Raw genomic sequence first — 20655 nt, 5'->3', positions numbered from 1 at the left:
CCCTTTGAAGCAGAAGTGATGTGTCCTGACATGTGTCCGCTCTGTTCCTCCCCGGCGCAGACACTTCCGGGACCTCGGGAGTGTGTTCCTGGTGCTGATCCCGGAGCTGTGCTTCATGCTGTGTCTGTTCGGATACCTGATCTTCATGGTGATCTATAAGTGGCTGGCGTACGGCCCTGTGAACTCTGACTCCGCCCCCAGCATCCTCATCCACTTCATAGACATGTTCCTGTTCACTGAGAACGCGGACAACAAGCCTCTCTATACGGACCAGGTGTGTGTGTGTGTGTGTGTGTGTGCTCGCGGTCAAGCGTCTCTCAGGATGATGTGTGCTCCTCTTTATGGCGTGTGTTAGGGACTCGAGTTGCGTCTGTAATTCTGGGCGGTTTATAACAGACGTGAGGATGGAGATAATGCAGCACTTTAATAAAGCAGTTTCCTGTCATATATCTGATCAGTGTGTGTGTGTGTGTGTGTGTGTGTGTGTGTGTAGGTGGTGGTGCAGAAGGTTCTGGTGATCGTGGCGGTGCTGTCTGTTCCTGTGCTGCTCCTGGGGAAGCCGACGCAAGAATACATCACACACAAGCTGAAGAGGAATCAGCCTACAGTGAGCGCACCTTCTGGATTTATGAGAGTGTCTGTGAGAGTGTGTGTCTGTGTGTGTGTCTGTCTGTGTGAGTCTGTGTCTGTCTGTGTCTGTCTGTGTCTGTGTCTGTGTGTCTGTGTGTCTGTGAGGTGTGTGTGTCTGTGAGGTGTGTGTGTCTGTGAGGTGTGTGTGTGTGTCTGTGAGGTGTGTGTGTGTGTCTGTGAGGTGTGTGTGTCTGTGTGAGTGTGTGTCTGTGAGGTGTGTGTGTCTGTGAGGTGTGTGTGTGAGTGTGTCTGAGTGTGTGCGTGTGTGTGTGTCTGTGATTGTGTGAGTGTGTGTGGGCATGTTTTCGTGAAATATCAGGACACAAATGTGTATAATGACATGGGTATTACAAAAAGAGGGTGAAATATGAGGACGTTCCCCATGTCCTCACTTTTCAAAATGCTTATAAATCACACAGAACAAGTTTTTTTTCACAGAAAGTGAACTGCACAGTCTCCTGTGAGGGTTAGGTTTTGTGTGTGTGTGTGTGTGTGTGTGTGTGTGTGTGTGTGTGTGTGTGTGTGTGTGTGTGTGTGTGTGTGTGTGTGTGTGTGTGTGTGTGTGTGTGTGTGTGTGTGTGTGTGTGTGTGTGTGTGTGTGTGTGTGTGTGTGTGTGTGTGTGTGTGTGTGTGTGTGTGTGTGTGTGTGTGTGTGTGTGTGTGTGTGTGTGTGTGTGTGTGTGTGTGTGTGTGTGTGTGTGTGTGTGTGTGTGTGTGTGTGTGTGTGTGATGGGTAGGTTTAGGGGCAGGGGTTGTGTGTGTGTGTGTGTGTGTGTGATGGGTAGGTTTAGGGTCAGTGTAAGGGGATAGAAAATACGGTTTGTACGGTATAAAAACCATTACGCCTATGGAATGTCCTCACATTTCACAAAAACAAACGTGTGTGTGTGTGATGGTGTGTGAGTGTGATGGTGTGTATGTGTGTGTGTAACTCCACTCTGGTCTTCTGTAGGGAGACAGGCGTCCTCTGCTAGCAGAAAACGGCTCCATTAACTCTCATCAGGGAGAGGCGGATGCAGGAGGAGGAGAAGAGGAGGTAAGAGGGAAATGAGTTAATCAATGAGTTTTTCTTTTTAAAGATTCATTCAAACTGATTTGCACAGCATTAGTTAATGATGAGCACACACACACTCTTACAGAGCCCCTAAAGGGACATGGTGGTGGAAAAATTATGGGATGGGCGGAAAAAATACTGCGTTCCCCCTGAGAATATTTGAGTCCGGAGTGTAAGCACTTCCTGTTTAATGTTTCACAGCTCCATACGTTAACAGCAGCGGCTCAGTGCTCAGTTCAAGGAGTTCAGTAAAGCTGCAATATATTCTATATACCCTATTCATTAACAACATGTATTCTTATTTCTGTGCCATAGTTATTATATTGATTAATAATAGATAGTTCGCTAATTTGTGTGCTTTGTATATGTGCAATTCTAAAATGCATAACATGTACAAATCACTTTAAATTGTAATGTAATGCATTTTCTGTGAAGCTGCTTTGAAACGATATGTATCATGAAAGCGCTATACAAATAAATTTGAATTGAATTGAATTCACAGATTCAAACTTCCCGGATCAATAACTCGTGAGATAAACGTTAAAGCACAAACGACAGCTTTTTGTAGTAACACTTTTCGGTAGGGCTGCAACAACGCATATCAATCATTGAAAATAAGACATTGTGTTCTTCTTTAGGGGGAGTAGTTTTATTTAATTGTTACATAATATTTTTTTATGTCACAGCAGTTGTCACAACTGTGTCTGGATTGCATGTTTAAACTTTAATATCATTCATATTAATAGGTTAATACAGTAGATGTTTTCTCCAGGAGGATATAATGGGTTTGGACATTTTAGAGGAATTCTTAATGCATTACAATTTAACTAAACCCATAACGTTTTGTCCGTGAGTGTGTGTGTGCGTCTGAGTGTAGTGAACAAGTTCTCTGATTAGTTTTCTGATTAGTATTTTTCTTTATTAAAAAAAATATATATATATATATATATTTATAGATTTATTTTTGCAACCTGTGCACTTTCTGAAGATGTTTTGCACTGTGAATATGCACTGTCAGTTCTGTTTTTGAATAAAGGATTGGAAATTAATGCTTTTTTATTTTTTTATCTGATTCATCGAAAAAATAATCGACATATTAATCGACTATTAAAATAATCGTTAGTTGTAGCCCTACTTTTGGGGTTTTGCTCTTTGCAGACGGTCCCTTCAGATCTGATAATATGAGATCAGTGTGTTTTGTCCAGGCGTTTTGAGGAAAACTAGCTTGTTACACCGTCACATCTCTCCTGCAGTTTCTTTCACACACTTTCACGTCATGTGTGATCTTCCCACTCTCTCTCTCAGGAGTTTGACGCAGCGAATGTGTTCATGCATCAGGCCATCCACACCATCGAGTACTGTCTGGGCTGCATCTCCAACACCGCCTCGTACCTGCGGCTCTGGGCCCTCAGCCTGGCTCACGCCCGTAAGTGCCCGCGCGCGCGCGCGCGCGCGTGTGTGTGTGTCAGAGGTGGACAGTAATGAAGTACATTTACTTGAGTACTGTACTTAAGTATACTTTTTGAGTATCTGTACTTTACTGAAGTATTAATTTTTAGGGAAACTTTTACTTCACTACATTTGAAAGACAAATATCGCACTTTTTTCTCCACTACATTTCTATCAAGGTCCTTGAAGTCAAAAGTCGTTTCTGTTGCAGCTTTGCAAGTCAGTGGATGAAATTTATTTATTTTTTTATTTTTTTTGCAGACAGCCTATAAGTAATCACTTTTGTAGAGTCATAATTTCCCAAACATTTTTGAACACTGATCAGTTTACAGCAAAATGGAGGAAGACGGTTCCTCGGCACAGTGTGTGCACCCATGGCCATATTAGAAAGTAAGTTTCAGTTTTCTGAAAAGATTAAAGATTAGTTTCGTTGGCATACACTTGATGAATGTCTCATAAAATGTTAAAAAAACGTAAATGTCAGGGAGAAAGAGAAGCATAGACAAATGGATGATGAAAGAGCTCAGTTCAGTCTGGTTTTTTGTGCATCTGAGATGCCAGAGCACGAGTACTGAATAGAGCTTTCTTTTGTGTTTTTTCACACTTAAACAGACCAATACACACACAATGTCAATTTTAATTTTGGAAAGTATTCATGTAAACAAAGTTGATTATGTCTTAAGTGAACGTAAAGAGTTGGGGGAATATCGGATGTGTATCGGTGTATAGGATTTGTGCATTCTGCCTTAAAGTGACAGCAGCTTTGTAACTTTTATACAAGTATTTAAATTAGTTTAAGGTGGTCGTATGGAGCATCACTGACTGGCTTAAACCACCTTGGCATAGCGTGCATTCATACAACAATGCAACGATAATAAAATAATGCATTGACATAAGTATCAAAAGTAAATTTCCTTTTTTAAGTACTTTTATAAACAAGTACTTCTGTACTTTTACTTAAGTAAAAATAGTTTTTTACAACTTTCACTTGTAACAGAGTAATATTTGACCAGTAGTACTTTTACTTTCACTTGAGTAATGGAGTTGTGTACTTTGTCCACCTCTGGTGTGTGTGTGCTGCCGCCGTCCCTGAGGAGCGGCTCCTCACCTGTGTGTGTATGTGTGTGTGTGTGTGTGTGTGTGTGTGTGTGTGTGTGTGTGTGTGTGTGTGTTTTTCAGAGCTGTCCGAGGTGCTGTGGCTGATGGTGATGCGACAGTCCTTCAGGGATCTCAGTTATGTGGGCTCCGTCATCACGGTGGTCGTCTTCGCCGCCTTCGCTGTGCTGACCATCTCTATCCTGCTCATCATGGAGGGACTGTCCGCTTTCCTGCACGCGCTGCGACTTCACTGGTGAGAGGCTTACACACACACACACACACACACACACACACACACACACACTCACTCACACACCCACATGGACACGCACACACACTCTCTCTCTCACACACGTGTACACACACACATGCACACACTTACACACCCACACACTCTCTCACTCACACACCCCTGAAGGTGTGCTGTGGTGTCTGGCTCCAAGATGTCAGCAGCAGATCCTTTAAGTCCTGTAAGTTGTGAGGTGTGGCCTCCATGGATGGGACTTGTTTGTTCAGCTCATCCCACAGATGCTCGACTGGATTGAGATCTGGGGAATTTGGACTCAAACTCGTTGTTGTGCTGCTCAAAGCATTCCTGAAGCATTTGTGCTTTGTGGCGGCGCATTATCTGCTGAAAGAGCCACAGCCACAGGGAAAACCGTCTCCATGAGAGGCTGGACATGGGCTCAACAATGCTGAGGTAGGTGAGACGGGTCAAAGTCACATCACATGATGGAGGACCCAAGGCTTCCCAGCAGAACATTGCCCAGAGCATCACAGCCTCCGCCGCCACGCCTTCTTCCCATAATGCACCTGGTGCCATGTGTTCCCCAGGTAAGCCACACACACACACCTGGCCATCCACGAGATGTAGAAGAACACGTGATCATCAGACCAGGCCTCCTTCTTCCATTGCTCCGTGGTCCAGTTCTGATGCTCACGGGCCACTGTTGGTGCTTTGGGCGGGGTCAGGGGTCAGCATGGGCACTGGTCAGCGGCTGTGCCGCCCCATACACAACAAACTGAGATGCTCTGTGTATTCTGAGCCCTTTCTATCAGAACCAGCATTAACTTCTGGAGCAGTTTGAGCTCCAGTAGCTCGTCTGTTTGATCGGACCACACGGGCATCAATGAGCCTCGGCCGCACATGACCCTGTGGCCGGTTCTCCACTGGTCCTCCATGACCCTGTGGCCGGTTCTCCACTGGTCCTCCATGACCCTGTGGCCGGTTCTCCACTGGTCCTCCATGACCCTGTGGCCGGCTCTCCACTGGTCCTTCATGACCCTGTGGCTGGTTCTCCACTGGTCCTCCATGACCCTGTGGCCGGTTCTCCACTGGTCCTTCATGAGCCTGTGGCCGGTTCTCCACTGGTCCTCCATGACCCTGTGGCCGGTTCTCCACTGGTCCTCCATGACCCTGTGGCTGGTTCTCCACTGGTCCTTCATGACCCTGTGGCTGGTTCTCCACTGGTCCTTCATGACCCTGTGGCCGGTTCTCCACTGGTCCTCCATGACCCTGTGGCCGGTTCTCCACTGGTCCTCCATGACCCTGTGGCTGGTTCTCCACTGGTCCTTCATGACCCTGTGGCCGGTTCTCCACTGGTCCTCCATGACCCTGTGGCCGGTTCTCCACTGGTCCTCCATGACCCTGTGGCCGGTTCTCCACTGGTCCTCCATGACCCTTTGGCCGGTTCTCCACTGGTCCTCCATGACCCTGTGGCCGGTTCTCCACTGGTCCTCCATGACCCTGTGGCCGGTTCTCCACTGGTCCTCCATGACCCTGTGGCCGGTTCTCCACTGGTCCTCCATGACCCTGTGGCCGGTTCTCCACTGGTCCTCCATGACCCTGTGGCCGGTTCTCCACTGGTCTTCATGACCCTGTGGCCGGTTCTCCACTGGTCCTTCATGACCCTGTGGCCGGTTCTCCACTGGTCCTCCATGACCCTGTGGCTGGTTCTCCACTGGTCCTCCATGACCCTGTGGCCGGTTCTCCACTGGTCCTCCATGACCCTGTGGCCGGTTCTCCACTGGTCCTTCATGACCCTGTGGCCGGTTCTCCACTGGTCCTCCATGACCCTGTGGCCGGTTCTCCACTGGTCCTCCATGACCCTGTGGCTGGTTCTCCACTGGTCCTCCATGACCCTGTGGCCGGTTCTCCACTGGTCCTCCATGACCCTGTGGCTGGTTCTCCACTGGTCCTCCATGACCCTGTGGCCGGTTCTCCACTGGTCCTCCATGACCCTGTGGCCGGTTCTCCACTGGTCCTTCATGACCCTGTGGCCGGTTCTCCACTGGTCCTCCATGACCCTGTGGCCGGTTCTCCACTGGTCCTCCATGACCCTGTGGCCGGTTCTCCACTGGTCCTCCATGACCCTGTGGCCGGTTCTCCACTGGTCCTCCATGACCCTGTGGCCGGTTCTCCACTGGTCCTCCATGACCCTGTGGCCGGTTCTCCACTGGTCCTCCATGACCCTGTGGCCGGTTCTCCACTGGTCCTTCATGACCCTGTGGCCGGTTCTCCACTGGTCCTCCATGACCCTGTGGCCGGTTCTCCACTGGTCCTCCATGACCCTGTGGCTGGTTCTCCACTGGTCCTCCATGACCCTGTGGCCGGTTCTCCACTGGTCCTCCATGACCCTGTGGCCGGTTCTCCAATGGTCCTCCATGACCCTGTGGCCGGTTCTCCACTGGTCCTCCATGACCCTGTGGCCGGTTCTCCACTGGTCCTCCATGACCCTGTGGCCGGTTCTCCACTGGTCCTTCATGACCCTGTGGCCGGTTCTCCACTGGTCCTCCATGACCCTGTGGCCGGTTCTCCACTGGTCCTCCATGACCCTGTGGCTGGTTCTCCACTGGTCCTCCATGACCCTGTGGCCGGTTCTCCACTGGTCCTCCATGACCCTGTGGCCGGTTCTCCACTGGTCCTTCATGACCCTGTGGCCGGTTCTCCACTGGTCCTTCATGACCCTGTGGCCGGTTCTCCACTGGTCCTCCATGACCCTGTGGCCGGTTCTCCACTGGTCCTCCATGACCCTGTGGCTGGTTCTCCACTGGTCCTCCATGACCCTGTGGCCGGTTCTCCACTGGTCCTCCATGACCCTGTGGCCGGTTCTCCACTGGTCCTCCATGACCCTGTGGCCGGTTCTCCACTGGTCCTTCATGACCCTGTGGCCGGTTCTCCACTGGTCCTTCATGATCCTGTGGCCGGTTCTCCACTGGTCCTTCATGACCCTGTGGCCGGTTCTCCACTGGTCCTTCATGACCCTGTGGCCGGTTCTCCACTGGTCCTTCATGATCCTGTGGCCGGTTCTCCACTGGTCCTTCATGACCCTGTGGCCGGTTCTCCACTGGTCCTTCATGACCCTGTGGCCGGTTCTCCACTGGTCCTTCATGATCCTGTGGCCGGTTCTCCACTGGTCCTCCATGACCCTGTGGCCGGTTCTCCACTGGTCCTTCATGACCCTGTGGCCGGTTCTCCACTGGTCCTTCCTCTGAGCACTTTTGATAGAGACTGACCACTGCAGACCGGGAACCGCCCACAAGAGCTGCAGTTTTGGAGATGCTCTGACCCGTCACAATCTGGCCCTTGTTAAACTCGCTCAAATCCTTACACTTGCCCATTTTTCCTGCTTCTAACACATCAACTCTGAGGACAAAATGTTCACTTGCTGCCTAATATATCCCACCCACTAACAGAGATCATCAGTGTTATTAGTATGTATGATCGGTGTACTTCCCAACTGTATGAGTGTGTGTGTGATCTGCTGCCTCTTTCTGTGTTTATATACACATATTTACTTTGATATGATTCTCTCTCTCTCTTTCTCAGGGTGGAGTTCCAGAATAAGTTCTACAGTGGATCCGGGTACAAGCTCGCCCCGTTTGCCTTCTCGTCAGGATTCAGCGGCGTCTCCCTCAAGTGACCCATGATCCTCCTCTAGTCGTCACAGGACTGAAGACAGAGTGCTAGAATCACTTTCCCGGGGCCACAAAACATTTTTAAATGCATCCTTGAAGAATCTTTCGTTTTCTTTTATTTTAACTTTGACTCCAGACACAAACCGTTATGAATCCACATCCATATCTCTGAGGCTTTGCAACACTATCTGTGAAACACAGAGTCTTTTAGTGCAGGTGGTTTTTAACTGAAGTTAAAGATCTTTTAACTCTCCTCACGTGATCATTCTGATGACGGACATCTACTGATGGTTTAACGCTGCAAAGGACAAAGTTATGAAATGATTTGGCAGTTATACATGATTGATTTCAGCTTGTTGAACGTCTTGATTTATCATTCAAAGGGAATAATCTTCCGTCCCGCTGTTCTTTTATTGTTGCTTTTCCATGATTTCAATGAAACTCTTTTAATTTTGGAGCTGATTCACAAAGTGCTTACAGTGACACTCGATCAATAAAGACCAAAGTCTCTCGCTACACGACTGTGTGTGTGTGTGTGTGTGTGTTTGATGTGTGATTGACAGGCTGAAAAAAGATCTTGCATAGGCGAGTGAGCAACTGCTGCGATAACCAGTCAGTAATGATTTTTTGAATATTTATAGGATATTATTTTGCGTAGTAATTAAAGGTACAGTGTGTGAATTTTAGCGACATCTAGCGGTGAGGTTGTGAATTGCAATCTTAGAAGCTACGGTGGCCCACACAGGACAAAGATGTGGTCGTCTGAGACAGCAGAGACTAGCTAGCGATCTGAAGAGAAGTTTGTCCCTTTAGGGCTACTGTAGAAACATGGCGGCACAAAATGGCGGCTTTACTGAACCTATCGTGTGTGTAGATAGAAACGGCTCATTCTGAGGTAATAAACACACAACGGTCTTTATACTCCACTGAATTTGTGTATTATATAGCATTTCTGTTAATAGATCCTCATAAATATTACACACTGCTTCTTTAACTAGTCAAAGGTCCATATTAAGTGGTACTCACAATTTGTAAGGCCCTCAATTCATCCAAATAAGATGTCCGCAATAAAATAGTGAAACTTTAAAGCTTGAGTGTGTTTGTGTGAGAGTGATATAAATTATGTCAAATTAATCTGCCAAATTTGCTGAATGAGAACAACAATAAACGAAAATGCGCATATAAGGGCCTGCGTTGCACTCATCTTTCTTTTTTTTTTGTTTTAAATGTAAATCTTGTGTAGTCTTTACTGTCACTTTTGCTCAGTTTAAAGCATCCTTGCTGAATAAAAGTACCGCTAGATGCCGCTAAAACGTACACCCTGCACCTTTAAGGTTGAACAGCCCTTTCTGCCGAGATTTCCAACTCTCAACTCCAAAAACCAAGAATTACAGACAGGTGTGAACTGAGCTCTGCAGGTCTGAGCAGCTCTGGACCGAAGTGAAGATTAAATAATGATATTTAATCTTCTCAAACATTACAGATCAACCTCAACACATTAGATTACGAACAGCTGCCAAATATATAATTGTTGATGAAAGACTGCACCAGAATGCTTTATAACTGAATTAGGTTACACATCTTAAAAATACAATACAAAATAAATCAGAAATGTTAAAGAAAAAAAGACTTGTATGTTCTGTTGTTGTTGTTGTGTAGTTCTTTCCTTTAGGGGGCGGTGTCCGCTGCGCGAGGGAGGCGTAGAAGAAGAAGACGGTGGGCGGGAAACACAAATATGAGCTCTATGTTTATATGTTTATGGTTTATCCGAGTGAAATAAATGTACTTTTATTCTCCGGACTAAACTACCCAACATGGGTCAAGAGTTTCATGTTCTGAGGTGTTTTTCCTGTCAAGTCTTTCAAGTACAGCAGGTAACGGCTTTATCTGTCGCTTTAAACCGCTTTATAGCATTCATTCGTTAGCTTGATTAATAATGTGCGCTTTATATTGTATATTCATTATGTTTTACTGAACCTGTAGTGATGTCTCATTTATTGTGTCATGATAAGTTTTAATGACAGAAACCGTTTATATGTTCAGAGTAGAAACCATTCCTGTGGTTCGGTCATATTTCATCCTGGATTTGATTTTTATTTAAAATTATAATTAATGTATAAACGTATAATTCATTTTCTAAAGACCCCACTTCATTAGGCACATATCAAACCTCCAACTTTCACGGTTTTTGTTGTTGTTGTTTTCAGATTTAAACTTATTTATCATATATGTGGGTCTTTTATTTATATGTAGGTCTGTCTGTTGTCTCTTTATTTTTGTTTAAAAATATATATATATTTAGATGTTTAACTAAAACCAAAATTGTATTGTTAGTCTCTTAACATGTGAGGTGGTGATCAGCAAGAAATGTCTTCAGTTTTAATAATCTTCCCTATTAATCCCACAAGATGGAGACATTGCCTTCAATTTATATTTCTAATTTGGTCTTTTTTATCTCATATTGTGCCCTTCTTTCTATTTATAGCAAGATTATGAGTTGTCATGATTTTGGTAGGTATATCTTCACTTTTTAAATTAAAATTATTCATAAATGAGGTGAAAAACTCAACCCTGTCACAAGTTTTCAACCCCGAAACAATGAGAAATACACAGATGTGTGACGGGGTTGAGGTGTTTTTCTCAAAATGGCCACTGCTCATGTAGTGTAGGAGACCATGAAAATACGTGTATTGTGTTTACTTGTGAATTAAAATAACATTTTAAAAATTATTTTCCATCTTAATTTTATGTGATGGAGTTGAGTTGATAAGCTTGACAGTAATACACCTCAAAAATATGAATAAAAACTATGATACTTACTATATTCTGCACCGCTGGATTCAATAACTATATTCTTCCACCTGGATTTGGCCTCCCCAAATGTAAAAGCTCCCCATACACACATACAGTGTCTCTAAATACACAATACTGGTGTAATTTTACAGGAAACCATCTGAAGTTTCATAAACCACTGCTAAAAGTGATAAACATGTGAGTATATGTTGTCTGAGCTGTAATAACCCCCCCAAAAAAGAGACGCTTTTTGATTTTTTTGGTTATAAATTCATTGTTGAAAGTGTGTATCTCAGGCCCTGTGAGCTCTAGCACCCTGCAGACAGTTTGGGCTGTTTCCACTGAATTTATAACCAAAAAATCAAAAAGCGCCTCTTTTTTGGGGGGGTTATTACAGCTCAGACAACATATACTCGCATGTTTATCACTTTTAGCAGTGGTTTATGAAACTTCAGAGGGTTTCCTGTCAAATGACACCAGTATTGTGTATTTAGAGACACTGTATGTGTGTATGAGGAGCTTTTACATTTGGGTCGGCCAAATCCAGCCGGAAATGGTCCCAGAGTAATTTAGTGTAAATAAGTCACTTTGTGTAAAAGTGATGCATATCTCCAGAAAGTAGAGACTCTAAGCTTTCAAATGACCACATATGAGGCCAGAGCTCCTCCACAGATGTTTAACATTTAAAGTATATATACTTGATGATGTCATTCCGGACCCTGTACAGAGTTTAAGTGGTTAAAGAGACCTGAATGATGTCATTTCTGGTGAATGATGTCACATATGGGCGGAGTCTAAATTATTATAGGTTGGCATGAGGGACATAACATTACAGCCGCACAAATAAATACTTACAATATTGACTAAATAATACACACTGTGCACATTTTGTTAAATATTTTTTAAGAACTAATTCAGGGACATGACAAAATGCTTAGTGTACGATAGAACTTGTTTACATTCAATAATTATTTTTATAAATTATAACTAACATACCAAAGGTTTGTCAAAAGCTTTTCAAATGTAATTTTGGCGAACCACTTTAAAAAGTCTGGGGGGACTGAAATATTATCAAATCCCAGGAATGACCCTATTATGTAATCAAAAATGTGCAATTTTAATATTTTGTATATATATATATATATGTATGTATATGCAGTGTTGGGGGTAACGCATTACAAGTAACTTGAGTTACGTAATAATATTACTTTTTCCAAGTAACTAGTAAAGTAATGCATTACTTTTCAAATTTACAACAAAATATCTGAGTTACTTTTTCACATTAGTTTGACTGATAGCTCTCCTGCCCCCATGTGGAGAAAAATAAGTGCAGAGGCGTGTGTGTGTGTGTGTGTGTGTGTGTGTGTGTGTGTGTGTGTGTGTGTGTGTGTGTGAACATGATGGTTATTGTAGTTCTAGACTAAATGAGCATTTATTTATCTCACTTACACAATAAAGATTCTGTACTCCTCAAAATGAATAAAATCAGTCAAATGCAAAATCAGAATAATATGCAAACCTCCAATAATTAAATGATAAATAAAACAACTATTTTTATGCATAATCTACCTTTATATTTAATTTACCAATGTCTTGCTGCTGACCTTTGATGATGAAAATTACTAGATTTTTTGTTTTTATTGGTAAAACTTTTTTCTCCTGCGTCCTATTCTCCCATTATCCAGAGCTGCGCCCTCTAGTGTTCATGCGGGAATCTGCATTTTTGCCTCAGCCTCAGCCTATAACTTTTTTGTTATAAAACAAACAAAAACAAGCCCAGCCCAGGTGAGAAAAAGTAACGCAAAAGTAACGTAACGCATTACTTTTCTTAAAAAGTAACTCAATTAGTTACTTTTTAAGGGAGTAACGCAATATTGTAATGCATTACTTTTCAAAGTAACTTTCCCCAACACTGTGTATATATATGTGCATATATATATATACCCAGCAGTACTTAAAATCATTCTCGCCCTCAGTAATTGTAGCGTTAACTTGTTCTCCTCCAGGTGAAAAAGAGTAAGAGATGGGTGTGTAAAGTGTGTGGTGAGAAGCAGTCGCTGCTGAAGGTAAAGTACACACACACACACACACACTCTCAGTGGTGTGAGTCCCGGCTGTGTGTCAGTGTGAGGTGTGTGTGTTGCAGGAGTTTGGCCGGGGCGGGGCAGCCGACTGCAGACGGCATGTTCAGAAGCTCAATGGCCTGCGAGGGCGACTGCAGGAGGTCACGCCGGGGTCACAGTGGTGAGTTACAACACGCCCCCGAAGTGGTGCTAATTCTAAACCGAAACTAAAATGAGCACGGCCGCACAGTCATTCGTTCACGCCCGCATTGTTGTTCATTCATTCACGGTGTGTGTCCAGTCTGGTGTGTTTTCAGGTCATGCCTATTAGTGTTGTCACGATACTGGAATTTCTAACTTCGATACGATACCTAAAAAAGTATCTATATTCGATACCATTTTCGATACCACTGGGAAAAAAACGCTTATATACTGTCAAATAGATATTTTTAATATAATTTAGTTTTTTGTCCGTCTATTGAAAGTCTAGGCAATTAAACATTTCTGAAAATTTCCTCACTATCACATCCCTACTCTCCACAGAGAATGGGTCTGTTAGCTTAGCTTAAAAAAAAAAATGTCTGACACTATTTGTACATTTCGTGCGTGAGATCGCACCCCTATGGGCGGGTTGAAAACATGCAGAACTAGCTCTACTACTGGCTGTAGTCTCTAGCCTCTGGACAAAAAATCCTCAGATGATGCAAAATGACGATATTTGCGTCATCGGAGGATTTTTTCCAGGTCAAAATACATAAATCTCTCATCTCAGGGGGATATGAGGGCGGGAAGCACGATCATTCGAATATACTACCGGGTTTCTACTGATACAACGCTTAATGCTAATCACTGAAGTAACCCTTTACACAAGGTAAACTTTAACATTTACATCTAAATATCTGAGTTACTTTGTCAAATAAGTAGCGCAGGTTGCTTAGTTTCCCAATGTAGTGACTGTCAGCTCATGTTGAGAGGAATCATGGGTGTGTGAGCATGATGGGTATTAGTTACTCATCTCACTTGCACAAACACATATTCAGTGATAACAAATGTACATTTTATTTTGTAATTAGGCAAGTAAAGCCTAGCCCAGGTGAGAGAAAAAGTGACGTAACGCATTACTTTCCATAAAAAAGTAAATAAGTAACACAATTAGTTACTTTTTTAAGGAGTAACACAATATTGTAACGCCTTACTTTTAAAAGTAATAAGTAGAAAGTTTTTTAATATATTTGTCAGGCTAAACTTTTTCCTTTCACCTTGAATGCATGTGAGTGTACAAATCATAATCAATATTAAAGAGCAGTTTTAATGTATTTTCCAAGATAAACGCACTATATTTACCTTGTCATAAAGTTAAAATGATCTGTTTTTTTTAAAGATGTAAAGTAGTTTCAAATTACTATCATTTTTCCAATAATTTTATTATTTTATGATGTCAGGACAGTTTAACCACTGTCACTCCAAAAATATAAAAAGTTACAGAAATTAAAAACAAGCTCATCATATGTGTGAATTACATTTTTGAGTAAATGAAAGAAACCTCGCTGACCCTTAGACTAACATGTGTTAAAGGGAAGAGGATGACGAGAGTGAGAATGAAGATGTTGATGAAGGTCTGGATCGAGATGCGATGGATAGATCCGAGGTAAAGCACCGATGTCCCGTCTGGCCTTTCGTCTGCTCCGTTATCATGAAGAGAGAAACTCCGATTGAGACACAATGTCACTAGTCATATCTCTCTCGCTGTAGCAGGAAGTGTCTCATCACGTCAGCCGCTGGAGTAAATACACCGATCCCACAGCTGAGGGTCCAGATGAAGACGAGGAAGAAGAGCAGAATATTTCTACAGAAAGACAGCGATTCAGAAGCCAAGGATCCAGGTCAGTGGTGAAGCGTTTCATCTGTTAGCAAAGCAAATTACTGCGGATATTAAAGGGGTCATGATTTCAGAAATCAACTTGAGCTTTTGATATATAAAGGTCATGGTAATATAAGAATATCCGGTACGTTTGGGAGCTGAAACCTATTGTGTTAGTCAAAGAAAAGCTTTTATTGACAGCTGGCTCATAAAACGAGAGATCTGTGAATGTGCGACACGCACTTAACATGTAACAGGTAAATAACAGGCCTACGTGACGCTAAATCGGATCGGGCTCAAGCAATAAACATGCTGCTGAAGATTACACAATAGTGTGCAGAAGAACACCGTCGCGGCATACGCTTCCTTCAGACTCTAATATTAGGAACGCGGTTGAACTTTATTTTTAATGAAGATCCAGCTCACGTGGGGAAGACATTGAGTGTTTGTTCGCTTCATTTCACCGCGGATTCGTTTGTAAACAAGAGACTGGATTTGCAGACAGGATGAGATTTAAAAAAACGACAACGGCAACACACTTATGTGAGTAGCACTTACACTAATATGTGATAGCATTGCTACAGATTGTTTGATATCCACTGATTATGTGTACGTGTCTAATTAAACATAATTAACGATAACTTACCGCGCTGTCACAAGCCGCGTTTCCATTACAGATTTGCGCAAAGCGTTTGCAATGTTTTCTAGATGTCGATAAAAAACTATTGCGAAATGACTGTTTCCATTAACCGATGTCATGTGACTGACATTCAAAAAAGTCATTCAATAAATTATGCCACCGCACTGGCCGTTATTATTAATGGAAGGAGACGTAAGCGTGTAATCCAAACATTAATGGCAAGGAAAGCCCCTTTAGGAGCGGCCACGGGTGAGGTGTGTGTGTGTGTGTGTGTGTGTGTGTGTGTGTGTGTGTGTGTGTGTGTGTGTGTGTGTGTGTGTGTGTGTGTGTGTGTGTGTGTGTGTGTGTGTGTGTGTGTGTGTGTGTGTGTGTGTGTGTGTGTGTGTGTGTGTGTGTGTGTGTGTGTGTGTGTGTGTGTGTGTGTGTGTGTTTCTCCCTCAGATCTGCTTCAAGGTCTTGATGATCATTTGTGGTATTTCTGTGTTGTCTAGAATCCAGTATTCCTGTAATTCTATTGTGTTTTATGAGGAGTTTAATAAAGAACTCTGTCTCGTCTTCTGTCTGACATACGGCATCATCTTTAAAGAATCATCCACTTTTACGTATGTCAGGTGACCTGTAAATGTGAAAAAACATCGCAGTTGTGCAAAAATGTCCTTTTTCGAATTGCGAACGTAAAAACCTTTTTGCGATTATATGAGAGTTTTTGTGAAATTGCCACATTTCCACTGGGCTTTTTTTTTGTTGCAGTTTCATTTTGGGGTAATGGAAACGCTGTCACAGGTTGGAGTATCCTTTGTGTTTGAGGTGTTGTTGGTTCAATGTCCTGCGATTCAGGATCAGACTCTGGCTCTGCCATTTTTCCACATCGGAAGCTTTCAAAACAATTCCCCAAGTGTACTGACAGGGGAGCCGAAGCTCATTATAATATGCAAAACTGTTATCCAATCACAGCACTGGGCGTTACCTCCAAGTTTTCACTGCGGCACGCACATAAAAACAGAGCGTTCCGGGAGCTTGGCTCAAAACCAGGGCAGAAAATCGCTATTACTTATTCATTATGATGTTTTTGAATGTAAAAACATGCAAATGTCATAAGTTGACCTCAGACAACTGTATATTTAAAAAAAAAAAAACGTCAGATCATGACCCCTTTAAAGAACCTGTAATATATATAGCATATTAGTATTTTAAATGTATTTTCAGATTGCCAAACATCTTTATTATTAACCATGTGAAGAATTCCCACTGTTTAACGCTCTTTTGTTTTTCTAAACAGAAAAAGGAAGAAAATCTCTGATGTAAAGTGTTTTGCCGGCACTCATGATGTGTGTGAGGATGAGGAGGCATCGACCGGCTGCTCTGGGTTGAAGAGGCCGTATCTGGTAAAACACACACATCTACTAGGAGAACACAAAATGCCCTAGAAAACCCATTTCACTTTGATTTGTTGTATCTATCGCAGCCAGTGCAACAGGACAGGAGGTTGGGTTCAGCCTGGAATAAAGGATCTGCTTCCTGTGGCCAGTCAAATGACGTGAACCCTTGCAGGAGCACAAATCTCCCATCATCCCGTCAGGCTGTTCGCAGTCACCCTCCAGCCTGCAGTTCCACATATACTGCGGAAAACCCGGGACATAAACCGCAACATGCCGACAAAAGTCCTTCTGTTTCGCTTGGTGAAACCTCTGACTCCAAGTGGAATAAGTTCCTCCCTGTTGTCTCCTCTCAGCGGGATGAGGATGATTATCAAGCGCTCTCTCAGTGCAATGATAATTCTGAGATGTCTTATTTCACAGAACTCGCGGAGACAGGTGTGGATTGTGAAGAGCGCAGATATCATCCGGATGAAAAGACGAGCGGTGGCGTTTGTGCGGATGGAAGTTTATCCAGAACAACCAACTCTCACACCGCCAAGCCTTCGGGATTTGAACACACGCCTCCACTGGCCAAGACGCCACGCCCAAAGCTCTCCTTTAACCCCATGTTCCTCACCGATGAAGACTTTGACGACACGTTTTAAGAGCAAGACGAACATTTCCTTTCAACACACAGTTTCAATGTGTGCATTAGTAGTTAAACTGCTCCCCAAAGTCTTGACATTTCAAAAACAATCCAAATACGCCACATATTTTGGAGAAGCTTGTTTATTGTGAAGAGAAAGGACAGGAAGTTCAGAAGACCTACAGTTAGAGTTACTGAATCCCACTGGTTTATTCAAACTGATAATAAAAACACACCCAAGGCAATCAAGAGTCGAAACATGTTTGATATTAATGATATGGGATTGTGCAACGCGATTGGGAGCAGCAAAATAATCGTAATAACTAGGGCTGGGTATTGACACAAATTTCACGATTCGATTCAATACGGATTACTTTAGATATCAGGTGCAATACAAGGCAGATTTTCTCAAGGAATCAAATCTCTAATGCTGTAAACTACAGGAGTCAGTTGTAGCCTAGGCTTCATTAGCCTACTATATCACATTTGACTCTCTTAATGAGTGAGTCGTTGAGATTCAACCGATTCATTCAGGAACAACACATTTGACCCTCTTAATGAGTGGGTTATTGAATCATTCACTCAAACGATTCATTCAAACAGCTGATTCATTCAGGAACGAAGCGTTTGACTCTCTTAATGAGTGGGTTTTTGAATCATTCACTCAAACGATTCATTCAAATGGCTGATTAATTCAGGAAAGAAGCGTTTGACTCTCTTAATGAGTGGGTTATTGAATCATTCACTCAAACGATTCATTCAAATGGCTGATTAATTCAGGAAAGAAGCATTTGACTCTCTTAATGTGTGTGTTATTGAATCATTCAGTGAAACGATTCATTCAAATGGCTGATTAATTCAGGAACGAAGCATTTGACTCTCTTAATGAGTGGGTTATTGAATCATTCACTCAAACAATTCATTCAAATGGCTGATTAATTCAGGAAAGAAGCGTTTGACTCTCTTAATGAGTGGGTTATTGAATCATTCACTCAAACGATTCATTCAAATGGCTGATTAATTCAGGAACGAAGCGTTTGACTCTCTTAATGAGTGGGTTATTGAATCATTCAGTGAAACGATTCATTCAAATGGCTGATTAATTCAGGAAAGAAGCGTTTGACTCTCTTAATGAGTGGGTTATTGAATCATTCACTGAAACGATTCATTCAAATGGCTGATTAATTCAGGAAAGAAGCGTTTGACTCTCTTAATGAGTGGGTTATTGAATCATTCAGTGAAACGATTCATTCAAATGGCTGATTAATTCAGGAAAGAAGCATTTGACTCTCTTAATGAGTGGGTTATTGAATCATTCAGTGAAACGATTCATTCAAATGGCTGATTAATTCAGGAACGAAGCGTTTGACTCTCTTAATGAGTGGGTTATTGAATCATTCAGTGAAACGATTCATTCAAATGGCTGATTAATTCAGGAACGAAGCGTTTGACTCTCTTAATGAGTGGGTTATTGAATCATTCAGTGAAACGATTCATTCAAATGGCTGATTCATTCAGGAACGAAGCGTTTGACTCTCTTAATGAGTGGGTTATTGAATCATTCAGTGAAACGATTCATTCAAATGGCTGATTAATTCAGGAAAGAAGCATTTGACTCTCTTAATGAGTGGGTTATTGAATCATTCAGTGAAACGATTCATTCAAATGGCTGATTAATTCAGGAACGAAGCATTTGACTCTCTTAATGAGTGAGTCATTGAGATTCAACCGATTCATTCAGGAACAACGCTTTTGACTCTCTTAATGAGTGGGTTATTGAATCATTCACTAAACTGATTCATCTGGAACGTAGCATTTGATTCTCTTAATGAGCGAGTCGTTGAGATTCAACCGATTCATTCAGGAAAGAAGCGTTTGACTCTCTTAATGAGTGGGTTATTGAATCATTCACTAAAACGATTCATTGAAATGGCTGATTCATTCAGGAACGAAGCATTTGACTGTCTTAATGAGTGGGTTATTGAATCATTCATTCAACCGATTCATTGAAATGGCTGATTCATTCAGGAAAGAAGCGTTTGACTCTCTTAATGAGTGGGTCATTGAATCATTCACTAAAACGATTCATTCAAATGGCTGATTCATTCAGGAACAACACATTTGACTCTCTTAATGAGTGGGTTATTGAATCATTCTGCGACATCATGTCACAGTTTTGAGTCTGGATGTCCTGTAAAGAGCACATTCAGGGCTTTGTTTGGAGGTTTCACCAGGACAACTTCTACTTCTTGGTCTTTAAAAACGGCTGACATTAATGTTTAGCACTCTTATGGAAATATGATCATATTTTGTAATTATAATTTAAATCGGATTAAATGTTAAAATTGTTTGTTATAAATCAACACCTCAGGAAAATGTTATGGGGTTTCTAATCAAAATATGACTTTCTGTTACAAAACAGGACATTGATTTCATAAATGTGCACTGTAGTGACGCCAGGACTTAAATCATGTTAATCAGGCATTCTGGAGACATAACAAGTGAATACATATCAATATTCCTATGAAATATTAGATATTATTATGAAAATGTTGCCAATTATTACTCCCATTATTACACTTCTATGTTCATTACATGTTGCTCCAAGAACACATTCATATGCAAATTAGATGCAGTGTATATATGCATTGTATTGGATGGGAGAATCCAAGTATGGCCATTTTACACACATATTGCATAAATGTAAAATTGTATATCAATGCATTATACCTTTCATAACATAGTTCAGAATCAGCTTTAAACAAAGTTGTTGTTTTTTTTTAAAATACTTAAACCTAAAAATGTTTGGTGAATTAAAAATAAATGCCATTGTTTTTGCCTATACATGCAATTTCGTGTCATTTTATTTCTTAAATAACAGAGTGAACTACAGAGGACATATAACATATGAATAAAATATAATTTTTCAAAAATGTTTTTTCCCCAAGTGTTTCTTATGCTCTTAACAATGTAATGGCATGAAGAAATGCTAAATAAAATAAAAAATTCTGGGTCCCAGGAGGATAATATTGAAGGATATTATACTGATTTGTATACAAACACTTAAATTACACTTAAAAATGTTTTTATAATAACAAACGTTATACATTTAAATGGTGGCTGTCATAAAACCTTGCCAGATTTA

General features: G+C 42.1%; 2 protein-coding genes across 4 annotated transcripts in view; both read left to right on the top strand.

The window, feature by feature from the left end:
* tcirg1b (T cell immune regulator 1, ATPase H+ transporting V0 subunit a3b) overlaps positions 1-9733 on the top strand; it is a 34497-nt gene extending 24764 nt beyond the window's left edge. For both annotated transcript variants that reach the window (XM_079839520.1, XM_079839519.1), the window contains exons 15-20: positions 61-274; positions 494-607; positions 1583-1666; positions 2990-3110; positions 4313-4484; positions 8061-9733. In XM_079839520.1, the coding sequence (XP_079695646.1) occupies positions 61-274; positions 494-607; positions 1583-1666; positions 2990-3110; positions 4313-4484; positions 8061-8154 (799 nt within the window). In that variant the 3' untranslated portion in view covers positions 8155-9733. The remainder of the gene's footprint in view (positions 1-60; positions 275-493; positions 608-1582; positions 1667-2989; positions 3111-4312; positions 4485-8060) is intronic.
* Positions 9734-9836: 103 nt separating this feature from the next.
* Positions 9837-20356, top strand: mrnip (MRN complex interacting protein). Of its 2 annotated transcripts, none has more exons than XM_079838844.1 (7): positions 9837-10023; positions 12949-13008; positions 13089-13186; positions 14581-14653; positions 14758-14888; positions 16786-16891; positions 16972-20356. In XM_079838844.1, the coding sequence occupies exons 1-7, from the start codon at positions 9964-9966 to the stop codon at positions 17527-17529; spliced, it is 1086 nt and encodes a 361-aa protein (XP_079694970.1). In that variant the 5' UTR covers positions 9837-9963; the 3' UTR covers positions 17530-20356. The 2 variants fall into 2 exon arrangements, with proteins under 2 accessions (XP_079694970.1, XP_079694971.1); XM_079838845.1 differs by having other exon boundaries at positions 9847-10023; positions 14761-14888; positions 16972-20347.
* Positions 20357-20655: the final 299 nt, after the last annotated feature.

Source organism: Gobio gobio, assembly GCF_949357685.1.
Source record: "Gobio gobio genome assembly, chromosome: 16".
Lineage (NCBI taxonomy): Eukaryota > Metazoa > Chordata > Actinopteri > Cypriniformes > Gobionidae > Gobio > Gobio gobio.
The sequence above is the reverse complement of the archived record's forward strand: the minus strand, read 5'-3'. Positions and strand labels throughout refer to the sequence as shown.

Bases quoted from the DNA above. Each gene is read 5' to 3' on its own strand.
- mrnip (XM_079838844.1), top strand. From the start codon at position 9,964: ATGGGTCAAGAGTTTCATGTTCTGAGGTGTTTTTCCTGTCAAGTCTTT. The intron at 10,024-12,948 runs GTAACGGCTTTA...GTTCTCCTCCAG, and splicing joins AAGTCTTTCAAGTACAGCAG to GTGAAAAAGAGTAAGAGATG. The intron at 13,009-13,088 runs GTAAAGTACACA...TGTGTGTTGCAG, and splicing joins AGAAGCAGTCGCTGCTGAAG to GAGTTTGGCCGGGGCGGGGC.